The following is a 19,245-nucleotide window of genomic DNA, read 5'->3' on the forward strand; positions in this document are numbered from 1 at the left end:
GCCCCCATCTCCTAACTGAGGGGGTGCTTGTGCTTTTGCACACCCTGGGGAAAGTCCCCGGGTCACGCGGTTGTGTGTGGGGAGCCTGACGCTCAGGCTCGTCTCCACGCTTCCGCCTACAGAGTCGCGACTAGCGACCGTGGCGAAGCCACCCGGAGCGCGGACCGACCCCCCGCCCGGCCACTTGAGCGGGCGGGCGGGCGCGCGAGCGCGCACCTACGCACCTACGCACGCACGCACGCACACCGGCCCCCTCCCCGCCCCTCTGGTGCGCCAGCTACGAGGCGCGCGGTCACGTGGGCCCATCCCTGGACGGCTGGCGCGGGAAGCCGCGCGAGAGCGGGCCGCGGGGTGCGTGAGCCGGCGCCGCCGCCGCCGCCGCCGCCGCGTGACGTACGCGGCGCGTGAGCCGCCCCTCCCGCACGGAGGAGTCAGGCGGCCGCCCGCCGCGGCGGCCTCTGGGTAAGTGATGAGGCCCGGCCCCTGTGGGCTGCCCCGGGCTCAGTCCCTCCCGTCGCGAGCCGCATGGGGCGGCGGCCTGCAGCTGCGTCGGTCGCGGGACAGATGCAAGTAGCTGGGGAGGGGGGTGCTTTTGGTCTGTATGAGATGTCAGTCAGGGCAGTGGAGGAAAATGGCAACCGCGAGTGAGAACTGGGCTGAGGAGGTCCAGAGCTGCCCTTCGCTGCCCGCACCAGGCGGCTGCCGGGGCCTGACGCAGGCCCGGAGAGGGCGCGGGGGCGCATTAAAGGCACGGAGTCCTTCCGGCTACCAGTCCGGGTGCGACCGGCGCGGGAAGCCCCGACGGGCCTGAGGCATTCCCCATGCAGCCGCACCCCCGACCCCTCTCGCCAATGGGCGGGTCTCCAGGTGCCACCTGCGGGACGCTGCAGCCACTGTCCTCCCTTCCCCACCCCCGTTTGTGATTACCCCGTCTCTAGGGCAGGAAGTCCCCACCATCCCCATAATTAAGTTTTCTTTTTTCAGATTATATTAATCTCATTCTAAGCAAAGTCAGTTTTTCTTTTTAAAGCTTGCTCCATCTATCACTGCCTTCTCTAGCACTCATTATTTGGAGAAAGCAAGCAAGCTGTTGTCAAGCTGCTCTAAGCTGTACCTGGAAATTGACAGCAGCTAACATGTTTCATAAATTAACGCCCCAATGGCATGTATTCTCTTGAGACTAAAGTCTTTTTGGCAGAGCTGTTGATTCTCAAAGGATGTTGTGAAGTGTGTAAAGTACACTTTGTAATCACAAATTTTTTTTTTTTTTTTTTTGTGGTACGCGGGCCTCTCACGGTTGTGGCCCTTCTCGTGCGGAGCACAGGCTCTGGACGTGCAGGCACAGCGGCCATGGCTCACGGGCCCAGCCGCTCCGCGGCATGTGGGATCCTGCCGGTCCGGGGCATGAACCCGTGTCCCCTGCATCGGCAGGCGGACTCTCAACCACTGCGCCACCAGGGAAGCCCTGTAATCACAAATTTTAAAGCTGAAAGGGGCCTTATAGAAAATGCAGTTCATCCCTCTCATTTTACAGATGAGGACACTAGGCCGAAAGACGGTGTAGCTTGATCGAAGTCCCAAGACGGTGTAGCTTGATCGAAGTCCCATACCTCTTCACTAACTGGACTCCAAGGCTCTAGATGCCTTGGTCGTTACGCTCCTCGCCACAGCCGGAGTGCGGTGCCAGTTTAACCCACGCACCGTAGAGACTATCTGCCAGAGGTGATTATGCTTGACTTGATTCCGGTTATTGAGAAATCGGACTTGGCTAGTGTGATGGCTCTGGTATCCTAAGGAATGCGGTTGACTATTTCTAGGTGGAATAAGCTGCCTATTAATGTACTTTGGGCTCAAAGCTTGTCGTCATCGTCCCCCCCCGCCCCCAAATTCAGCCCTATTCTCTGCAAGAATAACCAAGATTTACAGCATTGGTTGCTTCCTTGGGTAAAGGCATCAAAGACCTCTTTAGCAATCTGCATGTGCTTTAATTAAGTGTAAATTATTAATCCATTATCAGACATCAGCTCCTTAATAAGGAACAAAACACCGATGGTATAGGAAGCAGAATAGATGAGTTCTGATGGCTGGGAGGTTATCAGGAAGCAGTGGAGCATCACAGGGATGGTCAGCAAGAAAAGAGGAGGGGACCTTACATGACTTGCTACACCTTTTTGCCCAGCCCTGCTCTGAATGTCTTGGAGGTAGTAGAGGGATTCTGCTCAGGTGTGGTCAGTGTTTATTGAGTACCTGCAGTGGCTAGCTGCTTTCATAGATGAATTTTGAATACTTAGCAAAAAGGAGGTAGTATTGTCTCCATCTTACAAGTGAGGAAGGAGTCTCAGAGATTTACCTGGCTTCGATGATGCAGTCATTTGCAGTAGAGTTCAAGCCTAAATCACTTTATCTCCCAAGTCTGGTCAGTGCTCTTTTGCATTAGATCTTGCTACCACTTCTAGCCAGGAAGGGGATGAGAGAATCGCCTGTGGCTGATTTATTGGCGCCTGTGGTTGCCCAGAGAGGCTGAGCAGGACTTTCAGCTGCCCTCTATGCCTTAGAAAGTGGAGCTGTGTGCTTCCACCCTATCTCCTGAGGGGAATGCGAAGGAGCCAGGCTGTCTAGCTGGGGAGGAGGGGCCCGAGTGCCTTGGCCATAAATTACCCTGGCCAGGGCTGTGCTGGGAAGTGTTGCATAATGCCCTCCCCACCACTGAACCGAAGTGATTTATTTACTATGGTCCATAGATGGTGCTTGACCATCTTGTTAAAGAAAAACTTCTCCATTTTAGTAATAACAGGGCCAGAAAAGCGTTGAGGGTTTTTTCCCCCTTGTCTTAAAAAGCAGCACAGGTGCTCTTATCTTGATAAATTATAAAGTATTTCTGTACCACTTCCTGTGCCCCCTTTCTGCTTATTTATTCCAAATTGCATGTGAACTTCAGTCTTTTGAGAGAAGAATGCTAAGAAAAATACTGTTCCAGTTTATAGTTACCAGCACAGGCTATGGAGTCAGACGTAGCTTTTGATCCCCACTTTATGCTATTTGCTAGTTGTGTGTCCTAAGCCTAGGTTTTTTCCTCATCTGTAAAATGGAAATAAAAATAATACATATAGTCATGGTGAGGGTTAAAAGAGATAATGTGCATAGAGCATTTAGCACAAGGCCTTGCACATACTATTTATTCTGTATAATAATAGCTATTGATAGTAACTAAACAGTATTTCCTCTAGGATAGAAGAGATATTGCTACTTGAACTTGCTTAGGGAAAGTGGAGGAAGAGGAAAGAAAGTAACAAACATCAGTTTCAGGATTATTGGTTGAATTTATTAACACTTCTATTTTCCCTTTGCTAGTAGGAATTTTTTTTCTTTCTTTCTTTCTTTTTTTTTTAACCTTACCTGGAGAAAAAGTGTTTATAGTGTTAAGTTAGTTATTTTTGAAAATTTTCTAATTCATTTCTTCCCTGGTTACAAATCAGTCACACAGTGACTTTTTGTTCCCCCTGAAAAACCCTAGGCACTTTAAGCAAAGGGTTTCATTACCCCATGTGGATAACGTGTTTGTGGAACATTCCATGGCAAAGGAAGTAGTGGTTCACCTATATTCAGAAGTTATAATCATTCTTGTTTATACCGTATTCTAGGTGTGTACTAGCATTGTTGTTTTCCAGCTTTCTCCTGTCCTGTGAGTAGCTTATTCTTCTTTCAGAAATGCAGACTTTATTTTTTTAGCAGACTAAGAAGAATCTTTTCCTTTCCTTTACGGGGTTCTGATATTTTTAAAGTCCAGTAGAAATTTGCCCTCACTGGTGTTAGCATTCTTGTTTGCCTGGTGTTGCGGCTTTATCAGGCATCCCACATGTTGGTTAGATGGGGGTTGAGATGTAGTAGGCTGGCTGTGTCTGCCAACAGGCAGGAGGCCCCAAACTAACGTTTCCCCGTTCCGTTAAAGGTTTCTAGAGCATGACTGCTCTTCCTGTGTCATTTACCATGTCTGCTTCTTACCCTCTTCTCTTATACTCTCAGTGATTTTCATAAGCAAATGCCTAGAATTACTGCAGGTTTTACCTCACACAATAATTTTCAGATTTGGAATTTCCATGTCATTTTCAGATATTATGAAAGTAGGTGTAATAGTGTATGAGAGAGTTAAATACACCTCTTTTTCCTAAGTACTTTTTAAAAAGTTTGAAAATGTTGTGTTCCTCGTCCGCCCCCAATACCCATCCTACTAGTTTGGGAATATTTTTGTTTCTTAATCTGGCTAATATTTTAGTTTAAAGTTAAAATTAGAATTACAGTAGTTGATTTTTGTTCATTTAATGTAACTGGTATAATTCCCACATTTTGAGCACTTCTTGTGAAATTGTGTCTTTTTCTCTGTAACTTTAGTTTGTGAAATAGTCTCTAGGGTTTCCTTTATCCCTTGTTCTTTTAATGCAGTGGTTCTTCATTGAGGCATTATATTAGAATCACCTAAGGAGCTTAAAAAAGGATCTGTGCCTTACCCTCAGCAGTTCTGTTTGGGTTCATCTGGAGTAAGACTCAGGCATCAGTACAACTCTACATGGAAGGTTTTACAATGCAGTCAGCAGTTAGAGCCTCTATTCTGGGGTAAAATGATTTCTGCAAACATTCTCTTGGTTATAAAACGTTACACCACCACAATCATGTGAAAGTACATTAAAAAGTTAAAATCCTTGTATAAAGTCTTATTATGTAGCACTTTGGATATTTCTCCTTTTACCTTTGTATTTATAGCCATGAGTAAGTATCTCAAAAAGGCTGTGCACATTCCTGGGCCAACTTTCCTGTCTCCATGTCTTAACAATAATTAATAAAGTCATAGTGGTGAGAACCACAAAGAAAATATCTAAGACTTTGTTTTCCAAAGAAACAGAAGTCTTACTCCTTTTGTTTCTTCTTTTATTAAAGATTCTTACAGCTTGCAAGAATGAAAAGCTGTGTATTGTAGGACATCATTCTGGCTACCATAGATCTGAGAGTCCAGTCTAACTATTTTAATAGATTTTTAAAAATAAAATCAAAGATGTTGGGTATCAAGGTAACTTTGAATTCAGCTAACATAGATACTAGTATTAAGCTGTTCTGGCTTACTTAGTTTGAGCTAACCCAGAGTTATTGCAATCTAGTAAGTAAACAAGGTTTTTGTAGTCTCTTAAATATCAGTGCTATTATTATAAATACCACTTTGATAACAGATAAAGCATTTTAAGATGTAGAACCGTTACATTTGGCTATAGTATTTGTAAATATGATGATAGGTTATTTTTTTGCAACCTCTCTCACATTTTGAATTTCCACCAAAAATTCTCACATATGACTTCTAAGATGTTTCTGTATACATAGGAAACTTTGGCTATTCCACATCCTAAAGAAAATAAAATGAGTGGTCAAAAAATGATGAGCAAAGGCTGTATAAAAAGCCTAGCTAATAATCTGCAAAGTAAGTTACATTAGAAAAATGTTCTGAATAACTTTGTGATGTATTGGCTCTGTTAACATTAGGTAAAATCTGGTGTGCTGCCTTAACACATGAAAGGTCTATTATGCAAACAAATTTGGATGAATTTATATATGTGTGTGTGTGTGTGTGTGTGTGTATATATATATGACTTCTTTTTTTTAACAGATTTGAGTTTGTTTCATGTTATAAACTTGGAACATTTACCCCCTTATTTGATTCAATATATTTGCAACATCTGCCATCAGTATATATGTTGAAAGTTCTAGATGGGAATTTTGAAGAAAGGGCACTGAGTTTAAAGTCAGACTTGAACTGAAGTTCTACCAGCACCATTTAACAGCTAGTTGTCTGACTTTGGGTACCTTTCCTGCCTTCTCTGAGCCTGTGGTTTCTTAAGCAGAAAATGGAAGTAATACAGTACCTGCTTCACTACCTCATAGGATCAAAAAAAGATAGAGTAGGGCAGAGGTTCTCAAAGTGTGGTCCAAGGACCCCTTGAAGGTTCCTGAAACCCTTTCAGTAGGTTTACAAGTATCTCCCTTTTGCCAAGGCCAAATTGTCTTAATACATTTGAACCAAAACAACATGTGGCAACAGAGTGATTGTAGAAGCAGAGAAAAGAACCCAGCTGTATTTTTTAAAGCCAGGTATTAAAGAGGATTGCAAAATGTAAAGCAATGCCACCCTTCTCACTTAAAAAAAATTTTTTTTAGAATAAATGTGTTATTTATATTAATATGTAATGGGTTTATTGTTATTTCAAATATATTAAAATTGGAAAAATTTCACTTACTTCTGCATATGGTAAATATTGATAAATATAATCCACATAAACAGCAGTTCTTAACAGCCCTTAATACTTTTCTTAAGAGTGTAAATGGATCTTGAGACCAAAACTTTTTAGAACTGCTGATAAAGGGTGATGGCTGAGTTCCTATCAGGACAATTCTGCAAATAAAAATTATAAACTTGAAAAAAAGTTTTAAAAACGACCAGATGGCATTCGAGAGTGACAAAAAGCAAGCAGAAACTGGAATGAGGTCTATGATTGGAAGAATGGAACAGCTGTGAATAATTTTCCATTTTTATGGCTTTTAGCCTGAGAGAAGGCCCCAGTTGGGGACATGAGGGGATGGCTAAAACTGTGATAATAACCCGTAGTCTTACTTGCTTGAAGAAAAGAGGACAGAGTTCAGAGTGACCACACAGGTAGAAAGTAAGGAGGAAAATCCTAGAAAGGATGTTGGGGGGGAGACCCCAAATCCTGTATCTAAACTCAGCTTGGATCTCTTGCCAGCCCCTAAACGTATACTAGTGTTGAGCAGCCTCCAAACAGCACACCTAGCACTAAAAAAAAACACCTCCTAGAGAAATGGAAATAAAAACAAAAACAAATGGGACCTAATGAAACTTAAAAAGCTTTTGCACAGCAAAGGAAACCATAAACAAGACCAAAAGACAACCCTCAGAATGGGAGAAAATATTTGCAAATGAAGCAACTGACAAAGGATTAATCTCCAAAATTTACAAGCAGCTCATGCAGCTCAATAACAAAAAAACAAACAACCCAATCCAAAAATGGGCAGAAGACCTAAATAGACATTTTTCCAAAGAAGATATACAGATTGCCAACAAACACATGAAAGAATGCTCAATGTCATTAATCATTAGAGAAATGCAAATCAAAACTACAATGAGATATCATCTCACACCGGGCAGAATGGCCATCATCAAAATATCTAGAAACAATAAATGCTGGAGAGGGTGTGGAGAAAAGGGAACACTCTTGCACTGCTGGTGGGAATGTAAATTGATACAGCCACTATGGAGAACAGTATGGAGATTCCTTAGAAAACTACAAATAGAACTACTATACGACCCAGCAATCCCACTACTGGGCATATACCCTGAGAAAACCATAATTCAAAAAGAGTCAGGTACCAAAATGTTCATTGCAGCTCTATTTACAATAGCCAGGAGATGGAAGCAACCTAAGTGTCCATCATCAGATGAATGGATAAAGAAGATGTGGCACATATATACAATGGAATGTTACTCAGCCATAAAAAAAAATGAAATTGAGTTATTTGTAGTGAGGTGGATGGATCTAGAGTCTGTCATACAGAGTGAAGTAAGTCAGAAAGAGAAAAACAAATACCGTATGCTAACACATATATAATGAATCTAAGGAAAAAAAAAAGAAAAAGTCATGAAGAACCTAGGGGTAAGACGGGAATAAAGACACAGATCTACTAGAGAATGGATTTGAGGATATGGGGAGGGGGAAGGGTAAGCTGTGACAAAGTGAGGGAGTGGCATGGACATATATACACTACCAAACGTAAAATAGATAGCTAGTGGGAAGCAGCCGCATAGCACAGGGAGATCAGCTCGGTGGTTTGTGACCACCTGGAGGGGTGGGATAGGGAGGGTGGGAGGGAGGGAGATGCAAGAGGGAAGAGATGGGAACATATGTATAACATTTACTTTGTTATAAAGCAGAAAGTAACACACCATTGTAAAGCAATTATACTCCAATAAAGATGTTAAAAACAAAAAACAAACAAACTAAACCATGGGGAGGCAGAACTTGGAGTTTAAGTTCAGCCTAGTTAATTTGCAAAAAACAAAAACATCAGTACGCTTTAGAAGAATATTACAGTACCTAGAGTCTTTAGTTATCACAGTGTCTAAGATATTTTCCACAATGACTAGACATATGAAGAAACAGGAAACTGTAACCCTAATTAGTGGAGATTGACCCCAAGATGACCCAGAGGTTGGATTTAGCTGAGAAGATTTAAAGCAGCTACTATAGCTATGCTCAAGGATGTAAAGCAAAATAAGGTTGTAATGTGTGAACAGACTGGAAATCTCAGCAGAGAAGTAGATACTAAGAAAGAATGAGATGAAAATTTTAGTCCTGGAAACATATCTGAAATAAAGAATGGGTTAGATTAGGAATGACGGTGAACTTGAAGATAAGTAAATAGAAATGATCTCATCTGAAGCAGAAAGAGAAATAAATTATTGTGTGTGAAAGTTCTCTATAAACTTCAACATTCTATATTAGCATCAGGGATTAATAGGTTTCTTTCAAGGCCTAAACTCACCTCTTTCCTCTGCATATGGACTGACTTCATAGTTTGTAAAATCAATGCCATCTAAGAGTACACTCAAATTCTCTCTCCTTACCTCAACCATCTGCTTTCCACCATCAGAAAAAGAGATTTCTTTTTTCTCCATGGCTACCTGCTACACCTGTACTTTTTAAATTAATTAATTAATTTATTTTTGTCTGTGTTGGGTCTTTGTTGCTGTGTGTGGGCTTTCTCTAGTTGTGGCGAGTGGGGGCTACTCTTTGTTGCAGAGCGTGGGCTTTTCATTGTGGTGTCTTCTCTTGTTGCGGAGCACAGGCTCTAGGCATGCAGGCTTCAGTAGTTGTGGCATGCGGGCTCTAGAGCTCAGGCTCAGTAGTTGTGGCGCACGGGCTTAGTTGCTTTGTGGCATGTGGGATCTTCCTGGACCAGGACTCAAACCTGTATCCCCTGCATCGGCAGGCGGATTCTTAACCACTGCACCACCAGGGAAGTCCCTACACTTACACTTTTGATTGCATTCTTTCCGGCTTCTAGAGATTACACCCCTCTTCAGCCTGAAAGTCTTTGATCTGCAGTTCCCTCAATGTCCTGTTCTGTCTGTACCTACCCTTTATGACCTCTGCTTTCTGACATTCCCCTGCAGTCAGATATTTTGCTCTTGCTGCTTTCCCAGACTGTTGTCAGAGGTCACCAGAAACCTCTTGGTCAGCACACTTGGGGGTATTTGTAATAGGCCTCATCCTGTGTTTCTCTGCAGCATTTTATACCATTGCCACCTCCTCACACCAAGGTTCTTGCCTTTTCTGTATCTCTCTCAATGACAATATATTTTCTTATTTCTCTTCTGTCTAGTTGTACTATTCTTGTCTTTAAAGGATTCATTCTTAGCTTTTTTCCCCTCTTATTTCACTCAGTAGTCCCATCTAATCCTGGTGACTTAAGCCTTGTTATTGCAGAGAATCTCCTTTCCAGTGCTGCCTGTTGTCTCCACAGGTAACTAAACATTTCTACTCAGATGTCCTAGAGTGGACACATAGAACTCACTGTGTCCAAAATGAAACTTCTCTCTTACGAAGCCAGTTTCTGTGCTTCTCCTCTGGCGTTCTGCTATGCTACCTTTGTATCAACCTAGCACATGGCAGTTACTCTGCAAATAGGACCGGAAGCAATGAATGAATTCTTCCAGTTACTCAAGCTGGAATTCTGAGACTCACTTTTGACTTGATCTTCTTTGTGGCTGACCACATCCAGTCCTCTGCCAAGTCATGTCAGCCTCCATCTGGTATATCTTCTTGTATTCCTTTCTTCATTCCCACTGCTGTTGTTTGGATATTGCAGAAGGCTACTTGCTGGTCTTTATTTCTCTATGCCTTTCCCTTGCTAATCTTTTATGTGTGTTGCTACTAGAGCAGTTTTGATTCCCAAGCCTAATGATGGTAATTTTACTCATTCTATATATATATATATATTTTTTGCTGTACGCGGGCCTCTCACTGTTGTGGCCTCTCCCATTGCGGAGCACAGGCTCCGGACGCGCAGGCTCATCGGCCATGGCTCACGGGCCTAGCCGCTCCACGGCATGTGGGATCTTCCCGCACCGGGGCACGAACCCGTGTCCCCTGCATCGGCAGGCGGACTCTCAACCACTGCGCCACCACGGAAGCCCTACTCATTCTGTTTTTTTCTGCCTAGAATGCTATGTTCACCTTCTGCCTGTTCATTGAAATCCAGTTCAAATGGATTATTTTTCATTGGGTTTCCTGTCATTTATCTCCCGCTCCTAGTGTGTTCTCCAACTGCTGTTATTGGCACTTACCACTTTTACTTCATGTCATAGTTACTGTGTTTTATATTTTATCTCCCCTATTAGCCTATAATCTTGATTGCAGCATCATTGTAATTTTTTTCTGTCCCCGTGCCTTGTACAAGGCATGCTTTCAAATATTTTCTCTTTATTAAATTTCTCTTCACAAAATATTTGTTTGATAAGTGAATTTAACTGTTACTCATAGAACATTAACCACAGATTTTTGTATATGTGGCTTTTTAGTGTGCTATTTTCATTTCCACATGGTTCAACAGTTCACTATAGTAATGTACTATATGTATAAATATATATATATATATATATATAGAACTGTTGAAAACATTTATGATCTGAGGGGGGTTTTTTGGGACAGTTTGTAAGACTGGTTTAAGGTACTTCAATTTGAACCATTTTATTGAATCTAAGACATGTTTTCACATTGAAATCTCCAATATAGAGTTTTATTTTGGTTTTTTAATCTCCTTATAAATTGGTGGTATTTTAGAATCAGGAAAATGTGGTAAATACAATAAATATTGACTTTTAGTTAAATGGCCTTTTGGAACAATACCCACAACCTGGGTTTTCGTTTCTATTCTTAGAAGATAGACTCAGGTCTTTGTAGGTTCTGTTATCTTATTTTTTATTTCATTGCTGCTTAAAAGCTTTTAAAATGAGATGGTATGGGAGAGTTTTGTTTTGTTTTGTATTTTTACTCGTGGGGAGGAGTAAGGGAAACTACTATGTTTGAATTAGTAGGATTTTTGAAAGTAATGGTGCCGAAAGCTCAGTTTCTCTGTACACTGGTGCAGAATCGAATCTTGGAGACAAGAGTTTTGGGTGAAGTAGAAAAGGATAGCTTTATTACCTTGCCAGGCAAAGGGGGACACAGTGGGCTCCTGCCTCTAAAAACTATGTGTTCCAACTTGGAGGATACTGAGAAGTTTTATAATAATGGTTCCAAGAGGGCATGATCAGCTCATGGACATTCTTCTGATGGGTTGGTTGGTGAGGTAAGTAGGAGTCAGCAACATCAACCTTCAGGTTCCAGCTGGTCTGGGGTCTGCATGCTTGTGGGCAGCATACCATTTGTTAATCTTAACTTCTCCCACCTGGAGGGGGTTTCAGTATCTCCCAAACAGCTCAAAGATATTGTTGTGTGTATCCCTTGATGGGGAACCAAGACCTTGCACAAAGGCTGCACTATTGTTTCTATGAGTGTTTATTTCTCTCTGGTCTAGCATCCCCTCGTTTCCCGAATTAACAACTGCTTTAATCTGCCTGTTGGAATTCAGGGAAGGTCATGGAGGCTGAATGAAAGCTATGTCTTGTAATCAAAGAAATGGGGGACACAGAAAAGGCTTTGTGCCCAGGAGCCCCACAGGGCCCTGCTCAGTATCGTAATGTATGAATGTAGAGTTAAAAGAAGCAAGTTGCAGGATTCCTAAAGTATAATATTATTTGTATAAAATTTTAAAACATGCAAAACAATACCAAACATTCTTAAGGAATCTGAACACATGCAGTAAGAATGTGATAATGTACAGGAGAGTCATAAACACCAAAATCAAGATGGTGGTTACCTTTGGAGGCAAGGTGGGTGGGGGGGTAGAGTGTGGGAGAGATGCCAGGGTGTCTTTACCCTGTTTGTAATGTTTACTTTTTGTGCCCAGGGGTGGGTGCTTGTTACCTTGTTCTCTTTACCTACTGTCTGTCTGAAATATTTCAACATTTTCAAACAGTATAGTTCCCCCCACCCTTAACTCTCTGCTCCCTAGTTTCCCTCCCAGAAGCAAAATTGGTTTCTTCGAACCTTTCCAGACGTGTATATAAACAAGAATATATTTATGTGTAAATTCCCCCACCTTTAAAAATAGAATAACCACTACCACTTTTACATAAATAGTAGTCTTCTCTACACAGTTTTACATTTTGCTTTTTTTACTTACTATGTCTTGGAGATTATTCCATATTAGTACATTATATATGTAGTTTTAATAAAAAATAGATTTAACCTTTTATCAATAATAATTGCCTATATCTTTACCAGTTATAATCTAGACTTTATCCACTAATAAGTATAAATGTTTGTTTTGCTGTGTCACATTTGCTTAAGCAGTAGGAAATCTGGGTTTCTCCCTGATTCTTCTTTGCAGGCTTCCCAGGGTGCTTGATGTGTAGACTGTTCCCTAGGCTCCTTCAGTTGATGAGTCGTGTTTTTTTCTGGGAGGTGGAGAGGGAGGACATTGGCGCTCTGGAGTCCAGTGCCTGGGTTTGAATCCCCTTACAAGCAATGTGATCTTGGGTCAGTTAACTCTCTGTGCTGATTGTTTCTTCATCTGTAAGGTGCATTGAGTATTTCCTTTCTCATAGAGTTGAACTGAAAATTAAATGAGTGAAAAATGCCTGACATACAGGAAACAGTATAAACCGTTGACTGTTTTTATTATATTATCCACCACTCAGCATTTTACTGCCCAAGCTATTGCGAGTCTTCAGACAGCTAAACCCACACTCTCATCACTGACCTCCTTAAGACTTTGGTCTCTCTGGTTAGTAGGAAAACTTCATTTCTTTTTTTAGGACCTGCTTTTTTAGAGGAGGTTCTCCCAGCACCCCAGGGATGCCCTTTATACCCCAGCTGCCTTCTCTCTGCACAGTTGAGGTGGAGAAGGTAGAGGAAGGAGAAGGTGGCACAGCCTCCCACCTCCCAGGGCCCTCACGAATGTTCTTGCTGCTCTACTCACATCAGACTTCTCCGCCAGAATTATTTTGCACGTTCTAACGCATGCGTGATTTTTTTCCCCTGACACCAGTGGTCCCATCCTTTATTCTACTTCATCGGGAACCTCCATGCTTGTATGTGTCTGAGTCCAGTTAAGGTCAGCGCTTAGGTTCTTTTCCATTGGGCTCCAGGCCCCATGTGAATCTGGGGATGTGGCTTGACATCTATTTTAAGGGCTCCTGTGACTGATAAGTTACCCAAACATTATATGATAGGAGGCCAGTGTCCCCTGAGCATAACAGAGGATCCCTAAGGAGCAGTGACAGCTCTAGCCCAGGCTGGACACACTGTAATGTTATTAACATTTATGGTCAACATTTGAATAGTAGTTTCCATTACAAGGTGCTTTTCACATAACTTATCTCATTTGGCCCTGAGGCAAGGATCAGTACCTCATTCCCATTTTTGCCAGTGAGGAAACTGAGGACTAGAAACTGTGGTTGCATGGATAAAAAAGGACAGACTTCCTTTCACGTCTTTGTCACCACACCAAGCCACCTTCTTACCAGATTTTAAAAAGGCCACATTTTATCATTTCAGCAGGGTTGAAATCAGTTGTCATAATGGGGTATTTAATGTTAGCTAAGTTTGGGGTAAAATTAACAGTATTGAAAACTGTTGAATAATTTCATTTAAATTTAGGTCTCCTTGTATTCTGTAGGTTTGAGTGATCTATAGCCAACCTTGTAAAAAAAAAAAATCTATATTATCCTTTTTCTCAGAGCCACAATGGACACAGCTAGCCATAGCCTTGTCCTTCTGCAGCAGCTGAACATGCAGCGAGAATTTGGTTTTCTGTGTGATTGCACAGTTGCTATTGGAGATGTCTACTTCAAAGCCCACAGAGCAGTCCTTGCTGCTTTTTCTAACTATTTCAAGATGATATTTATTCACCAAACAAGGTAAGGATGTGCTTTTGTAAATCAGAAGTATTTTTGATACTGTGATATAGCTAAGCCTTATTATAATCTCATTTTGGGGATTCTTTGTTACGGGATCACCTTAGGAAATAATAAAAATTTATAATTTTTTTACACATCTGTCATTAAACTCTGTGTAGGGTTCATGGTAGAAGATAGAATGAAAACAATAATGGCTAAAATCTATTGAAGGCTTATACCATAAACAAGCACTAAGCATTTATCTAATGTAAATTCTGTTATCCATACTTTTTTAGAGAAAAAGAAACTGTAACTGAGTTGTTAAGTAACTTGTCCATCTAGGATTATACAGCTAATATATTAAACTCAAATGCAAATCAGTGCTCTTAATCACTAAGTCATTGATTTCTATTCCATAACACTTTCATAGCAAGGTTTCAATGTCATAACTCTGCCCACTTTATATTCCGTATTACAGTTCAAATGTCGTTTGTTTCAAATGTTTTTTCAAAAAAATTTTTTAAAATCTAGATTGCCCCAGCGTGGGGTATTAAGGAGGGGGCTATAAAGTGGTATCCAGATTCTGAGCTCTTGGAAAAAAATAGCTTTAATACCTCCTAGGTTAAAAGTGATGCAACACTGTATGATTTTTTTTTTTTTTTTTTTTTTTGTATATGGTACGCGGGCCTCTCACTGTTGTGGCCTCTCCCGTTGCGGAGCACAGGCTCCGGACGCGCAGGCCCCGCGGCCATGGACCACAGGCCCAGCTGCTCCACGGCATGCGGGATCCTCCCGGACCAGGGCACGAACCCGTGTCCCCTGCAACGGCAGGCGGACTCTCAACCACTGCGCCACCAGGGAAGCCCTGTATGATTTTTTTTAAAAGACCTTACATGGTGGGACTTCTCTGGCGGTCCAGTGGTCAAGACTCTTTGCTTAAAAAAAAAAAAAAAAAAAAAAGACTCTTTGCTTCCAGTGCAGGGGCCGTGGGTTCAATCCCTGGTCGGAAACTAAGATCACATGCCAGGTGGTGCAGCCAAAAAAAAAAGTTTATAGTCTAAGAGAGAGGTAATGCGTGTAAAGAAAATAATTGCAGTGTAATTGGTCTCTTTGTGCCTCAGTTTCCTTCTCTGTAAAACACTAGAATAATATACCCACCCCATGGTATTGAGAAGATTAAATGGATTAATAATATTAAAATGCTTAGAACAGAGCTTTGCACTGTTAGCTGCTGCTATTAATAGTTACTGTGATGTCTATAATAGAAGTGCTGCACAAGGTAGAGTGGAGTGTCAGCAGCCTTATTTTGAGAAGGTTGGCACAGGTTTTACAGAGGCTCTGAATGTTGCAGGATCAGGAGGAGTTTTTCAGATGTTGTAGAGGAACGCAAAAAGTTACAGTTGCAGGCAAAGGGGGAAAATGCATGAAAACATATGCAGATATGAACCAGGCTAGCACATTCAGAAAATGGAGTAGATCAGAATGATTGGAATATATGACACAAAGGGGAGAGGAGGTTAGAGTCGGGGACAGGTCATGGGTAGTCTTTTCTGCTACGCAAAAGAGTTTCCTCTCCGACTTAAGGGTCAGTGTAGAAACTAGATTAGAAACACTACCTTCACATAAGCCTCATCTGAGAGCAGTGAGTTGGTTCAGCTCTTAAAGCCCCTGTTGTGTACCAGGCACCATGCTAAACTAAATCCAGGCGATACAAAGGTAGCAGGCCTACTTTGTGGTATCTCTGTTGAGCAACTAAAAATCCTCAGTTAAAAGAGCTCTGTGCTGATATAAAAAAAACCCTGCCACAGACCATGGCAGTGAGGTAAGAGTCACAGGTAAGAGTGAAACCCAAGAGGGAATCCTAAAATGTCAGGACTAAAGAAATGGATTGCCGGTGTACTGACACTTGCTTTCTGATGTATCGACACAAACTTTTGCTTCAGGGAAGGTGAGTGCATCAACTGATTCCACTGTTCCTTGTCATCCAGCATTTCCCTCAGGTTGTTTTTATCCTAATTTTGCAGGGTGTTTCCTGATTTTCTTGTTACACAGTTATTTCCATCTATTTTCTGAATTCTAGATTCATATGTGAAAATTGGGCTTGAGATTAATTTAAACCTTTTCAAAGTTACACTTGTATTTGTTTGCAATTTAAAGAGTAGATATATTAATACAGTTTGGAAGCCAAAATAAGATTAGTGTGATTTAAAATTCTAAATAGTACCAATTCCAATAGACCCTTTTAAAATTTTTAATTATTTTTTATTATGGTACGATATATGTAAACATAAAATTTGCCATTTTAACCATTTCTATTTGTACAATTCAGGGGCATTAATCACATTCACAGTGTTGTGCAACCATCACCAGTATCTATTTCTAAAACTTTTTATCACCCCAGAAAGAAACTGTAACCATTAAATAATAACTCCCCATTCTCTCTACCCCCAAGCTCCTGGTAACCTCTAATCTATTTTCTGTCTCTATGAATTTTCCTAATCTAGATGTTTCTTATAAGTGGCATCATATAAAATTTGTCCCGTTGTATCTGGCTTATTTCACTTAGCATGTTTTCAGGGTTCATCCATTTTGTAACGTATATCAGAACTTCATTCCTTTTTATGGCTGGATAACATTCCATTGTATGTATATGCTGCATTTTGTTTATCCATTCATCTGCTGATGGACACTTGGGTTGTTTCTAGCTTTTGGCTAATGTGAATCATGCTGTAATGAACATTGGTCTATAGGTATCTATTTGAGTTCCCGATTTCAGTTCTTTTGGTTATATACCCAATAGACTATTAAGTTCCTTAAGAGCAGGGTACCTATTTTATTCATCACTTTTCTACCCCCTGGCATGCAGTTTAAGTGCATATCACTTAGGAGTCACTAATTAAATGTTGAACTAATCAGAATATCTGTGTTTCTTAACTTTAGGCAGTAGATTGAATACATGAAGACTTGTTGCTGCGCCATAAAACTGGTATACAATGAAAACTTAAGCTTTTGTTGCTGAGTTTCATCAAGGCAGATTGCTAAGTTAGAACTTCTTAGGAAGAAACTGCTTTAGCCTAAGACTGTGTACTGTTAACTAAAAGGCCAACCGGGTTGTTTCATTCTGTGTGGGTCTGTTTTTTTGTTTTTAACAGTGAATGCATAAAAATACAACCAACTGACATCCAACCTGACATATTCAGCTATTTGTTGCACATTATGTACACGGGGAAAGGGCCAAAACAGATTGTGGATCATAGTCGTTTGGAGGAAGGGATTCGATTTCTTCACGCCGACTACCTTTCTCACATTGCGACTGAAATGAATCAAGTGTTCTCACCAGAGACTGTGCAGTCCTCAAATTTATATGGCATTCAGATCTCAACGACCCAGAAAACAGCTGTCAAACAAGGGCTGGAGGTCAAGGAAGCTCCTTCCAATAACAATGGAAATAGAGCTGCTGTCCAGGGTGACCACCCCCAGTTGCAGCTCTCTCTTGCTATTGGGCTGGATGATGGCACTGCAGACCAGCAGAGGGCCCATCCTGCTGCCCAGGCCTTGGAGGAGCACCAGAAGCCCCCCGTGTCCATCAAGCAGGAGAGATGTGACCCAGAATCTGTGATTTCCCAGAGCCATCCCTCACCCTCTTCAGAGGTGACAGGCCCTTCTTGCACTGAAAGCGGTATCAAAACACACCTATGCCATTACTGTGGGGAACGTTTTGATTCCCGTAGTAATCTAAGACAGCATCTCCATACCCACGTGTCTGGATCCCTCCCATTTGGTGTCCCTGCTTCCATTCTGGAAAGTAACGACCTTGGTGAAGTGCATCCACTTAATGAAAGTAGCGAGGCTCTCGAATGCCGCAGGCTTAGCTCCTTCATTGTCAAGGATAATGAGCAGCAGCCTGACCACTCACACCGGGGTGCCACAGAGCCTTTGCAGATCAGTCAAGTGTCTTTGATCTCCAAAGACACTGAGCCAGTAGAATTAAACTGTAATTTTTCTTTTTCAAGGAAAAGAAAAATCAGCTGTACTATCTGTGGTCATAAATTTCTCCGAAAGAGCCAATTACTGGAGCACATGTATACACACAAAGGTAAATCTTACAGATATAACCGATGCCAAAGGTTTGGTAATACATTAGCCCAGAGATTTCAGCCATATTGTGACAGCTGGTCTGACATCCCCCTGAAAAGTTCTCGCTTGTCGCAAGAACAGTTAGACTCATCTTGTGCCTTAGAGTCAGAACTCACACAAGAAAATGTGGATACTATCCTGGTTGAGTAGCAGTTTCTCCTTCAGGATTTTTGTATCAGTTCTGAAAAAGAAAACTCACATACTTCTTTTAATTCATAAATTATTTTTCTCCTCAAGTTCTATTGACTTTTTCTTTACCATTTATCCATAGTTTTAAGGTTGTATGTATTAGATCTTCTTATTGTAAGATATATTGATACATAGCTACTAAAATGTAACCTTCAATTAGGGCTGTGAAGTTTTCATAAATTAAATCACAATTTAGAAATCAGAAATCAATATAGAAGTATGGAAGTTTTTCCAGGTTGTAGAATCTGTAAAATCAAATTGAATATGAAATAAGTGAAATCTTTTTTAAAGAATATTCTAGACTATCACTTTTGGTTAATGTTCCACATGAATTAAGCCCTTATGAGGATTATTTTAAAATATTTTCTGCCATACAGGGAATTAATAGTTTTTAGTGCATAACTATATGTTATAATGTATAAATCATTTGTTTTAAGGCATAGCTATACCAAATCATGAGTAGTTTTAACTTACTTTTTACTTACTAGCTCTGCAACATCTTATGTGGCTTTATTTTTTTTTAACACTGAGCATACCTCATTTTCAATAAAAAATATTTAAGAGAGAGAAAGGGAGAAGAGTCAGAAACACACACAAAAACTTAAACAGTAAGATACATACACATAGATAAGCATAGAAGCCCCTGGTGTTAGAGACAGAAATTCAGATAGATCTGTGTTGACTGACACCCTAATGTTATCTTAATCTAGAGTGTTTTCTTAAAGACCTTAAGGGAGGGGCTTCCCTGGTGGCGCAGTGGTTGAGGGTCCTCCTGCCGATGCAGGGGACACGGGTTCGTGCCCCAGTCCGGGAAGATCCCACATGCCGCGGAGCGGCTGGGCCCGTGAGCCATGGTCGCG

At 41.2% G+C, this 19,245-nt stretch overlaps 1 protein-coding gene across 1 annotated transcript; it reads left to right on the plus strand.

Moving 5' to 3' along the window:
* Positions 1 to 144: 144 nt before the first annotated feature.
* ZBTB25 (zinc finger and BTB domain containing 25) lies at positions 145 to 18,509 on the plus strand. Its single transcript, XM_060141343.1, has 3 exons — positions 145 to 462; positions 13,901 to 14,080; positions 17,212 to 18,509. Exons 2-3 carry the CDS (start codon positions 13,908 to 13,910, stop codon positions 18,344 to 18,346), a joined length of 1,308 nt encoding a protein of 435 aa, XP_059997326.1. The 5' UTR covers positions 145 to 462; positions 13,901 to 13,907; the 3' UTR covers positions 18,347 to 18,509.
* Positions 18,510 to 19,245: the final 736 nt, after the last annotated feature.

Source organism: Lagenorhynchus albirostris, chromosome 1, assembly GCF_949774975.1.
Source record: "Lagenorhynchus albirostris chromosome 1, mLagAlb1.1, whole genome shotgun sequence".
NCBI lineage: Eukaryota > Metazoa > Chordata > Mammalia > Artiodactyla > Delphinidae > Lagenorhynchus > Lagenorhynchus albirostris.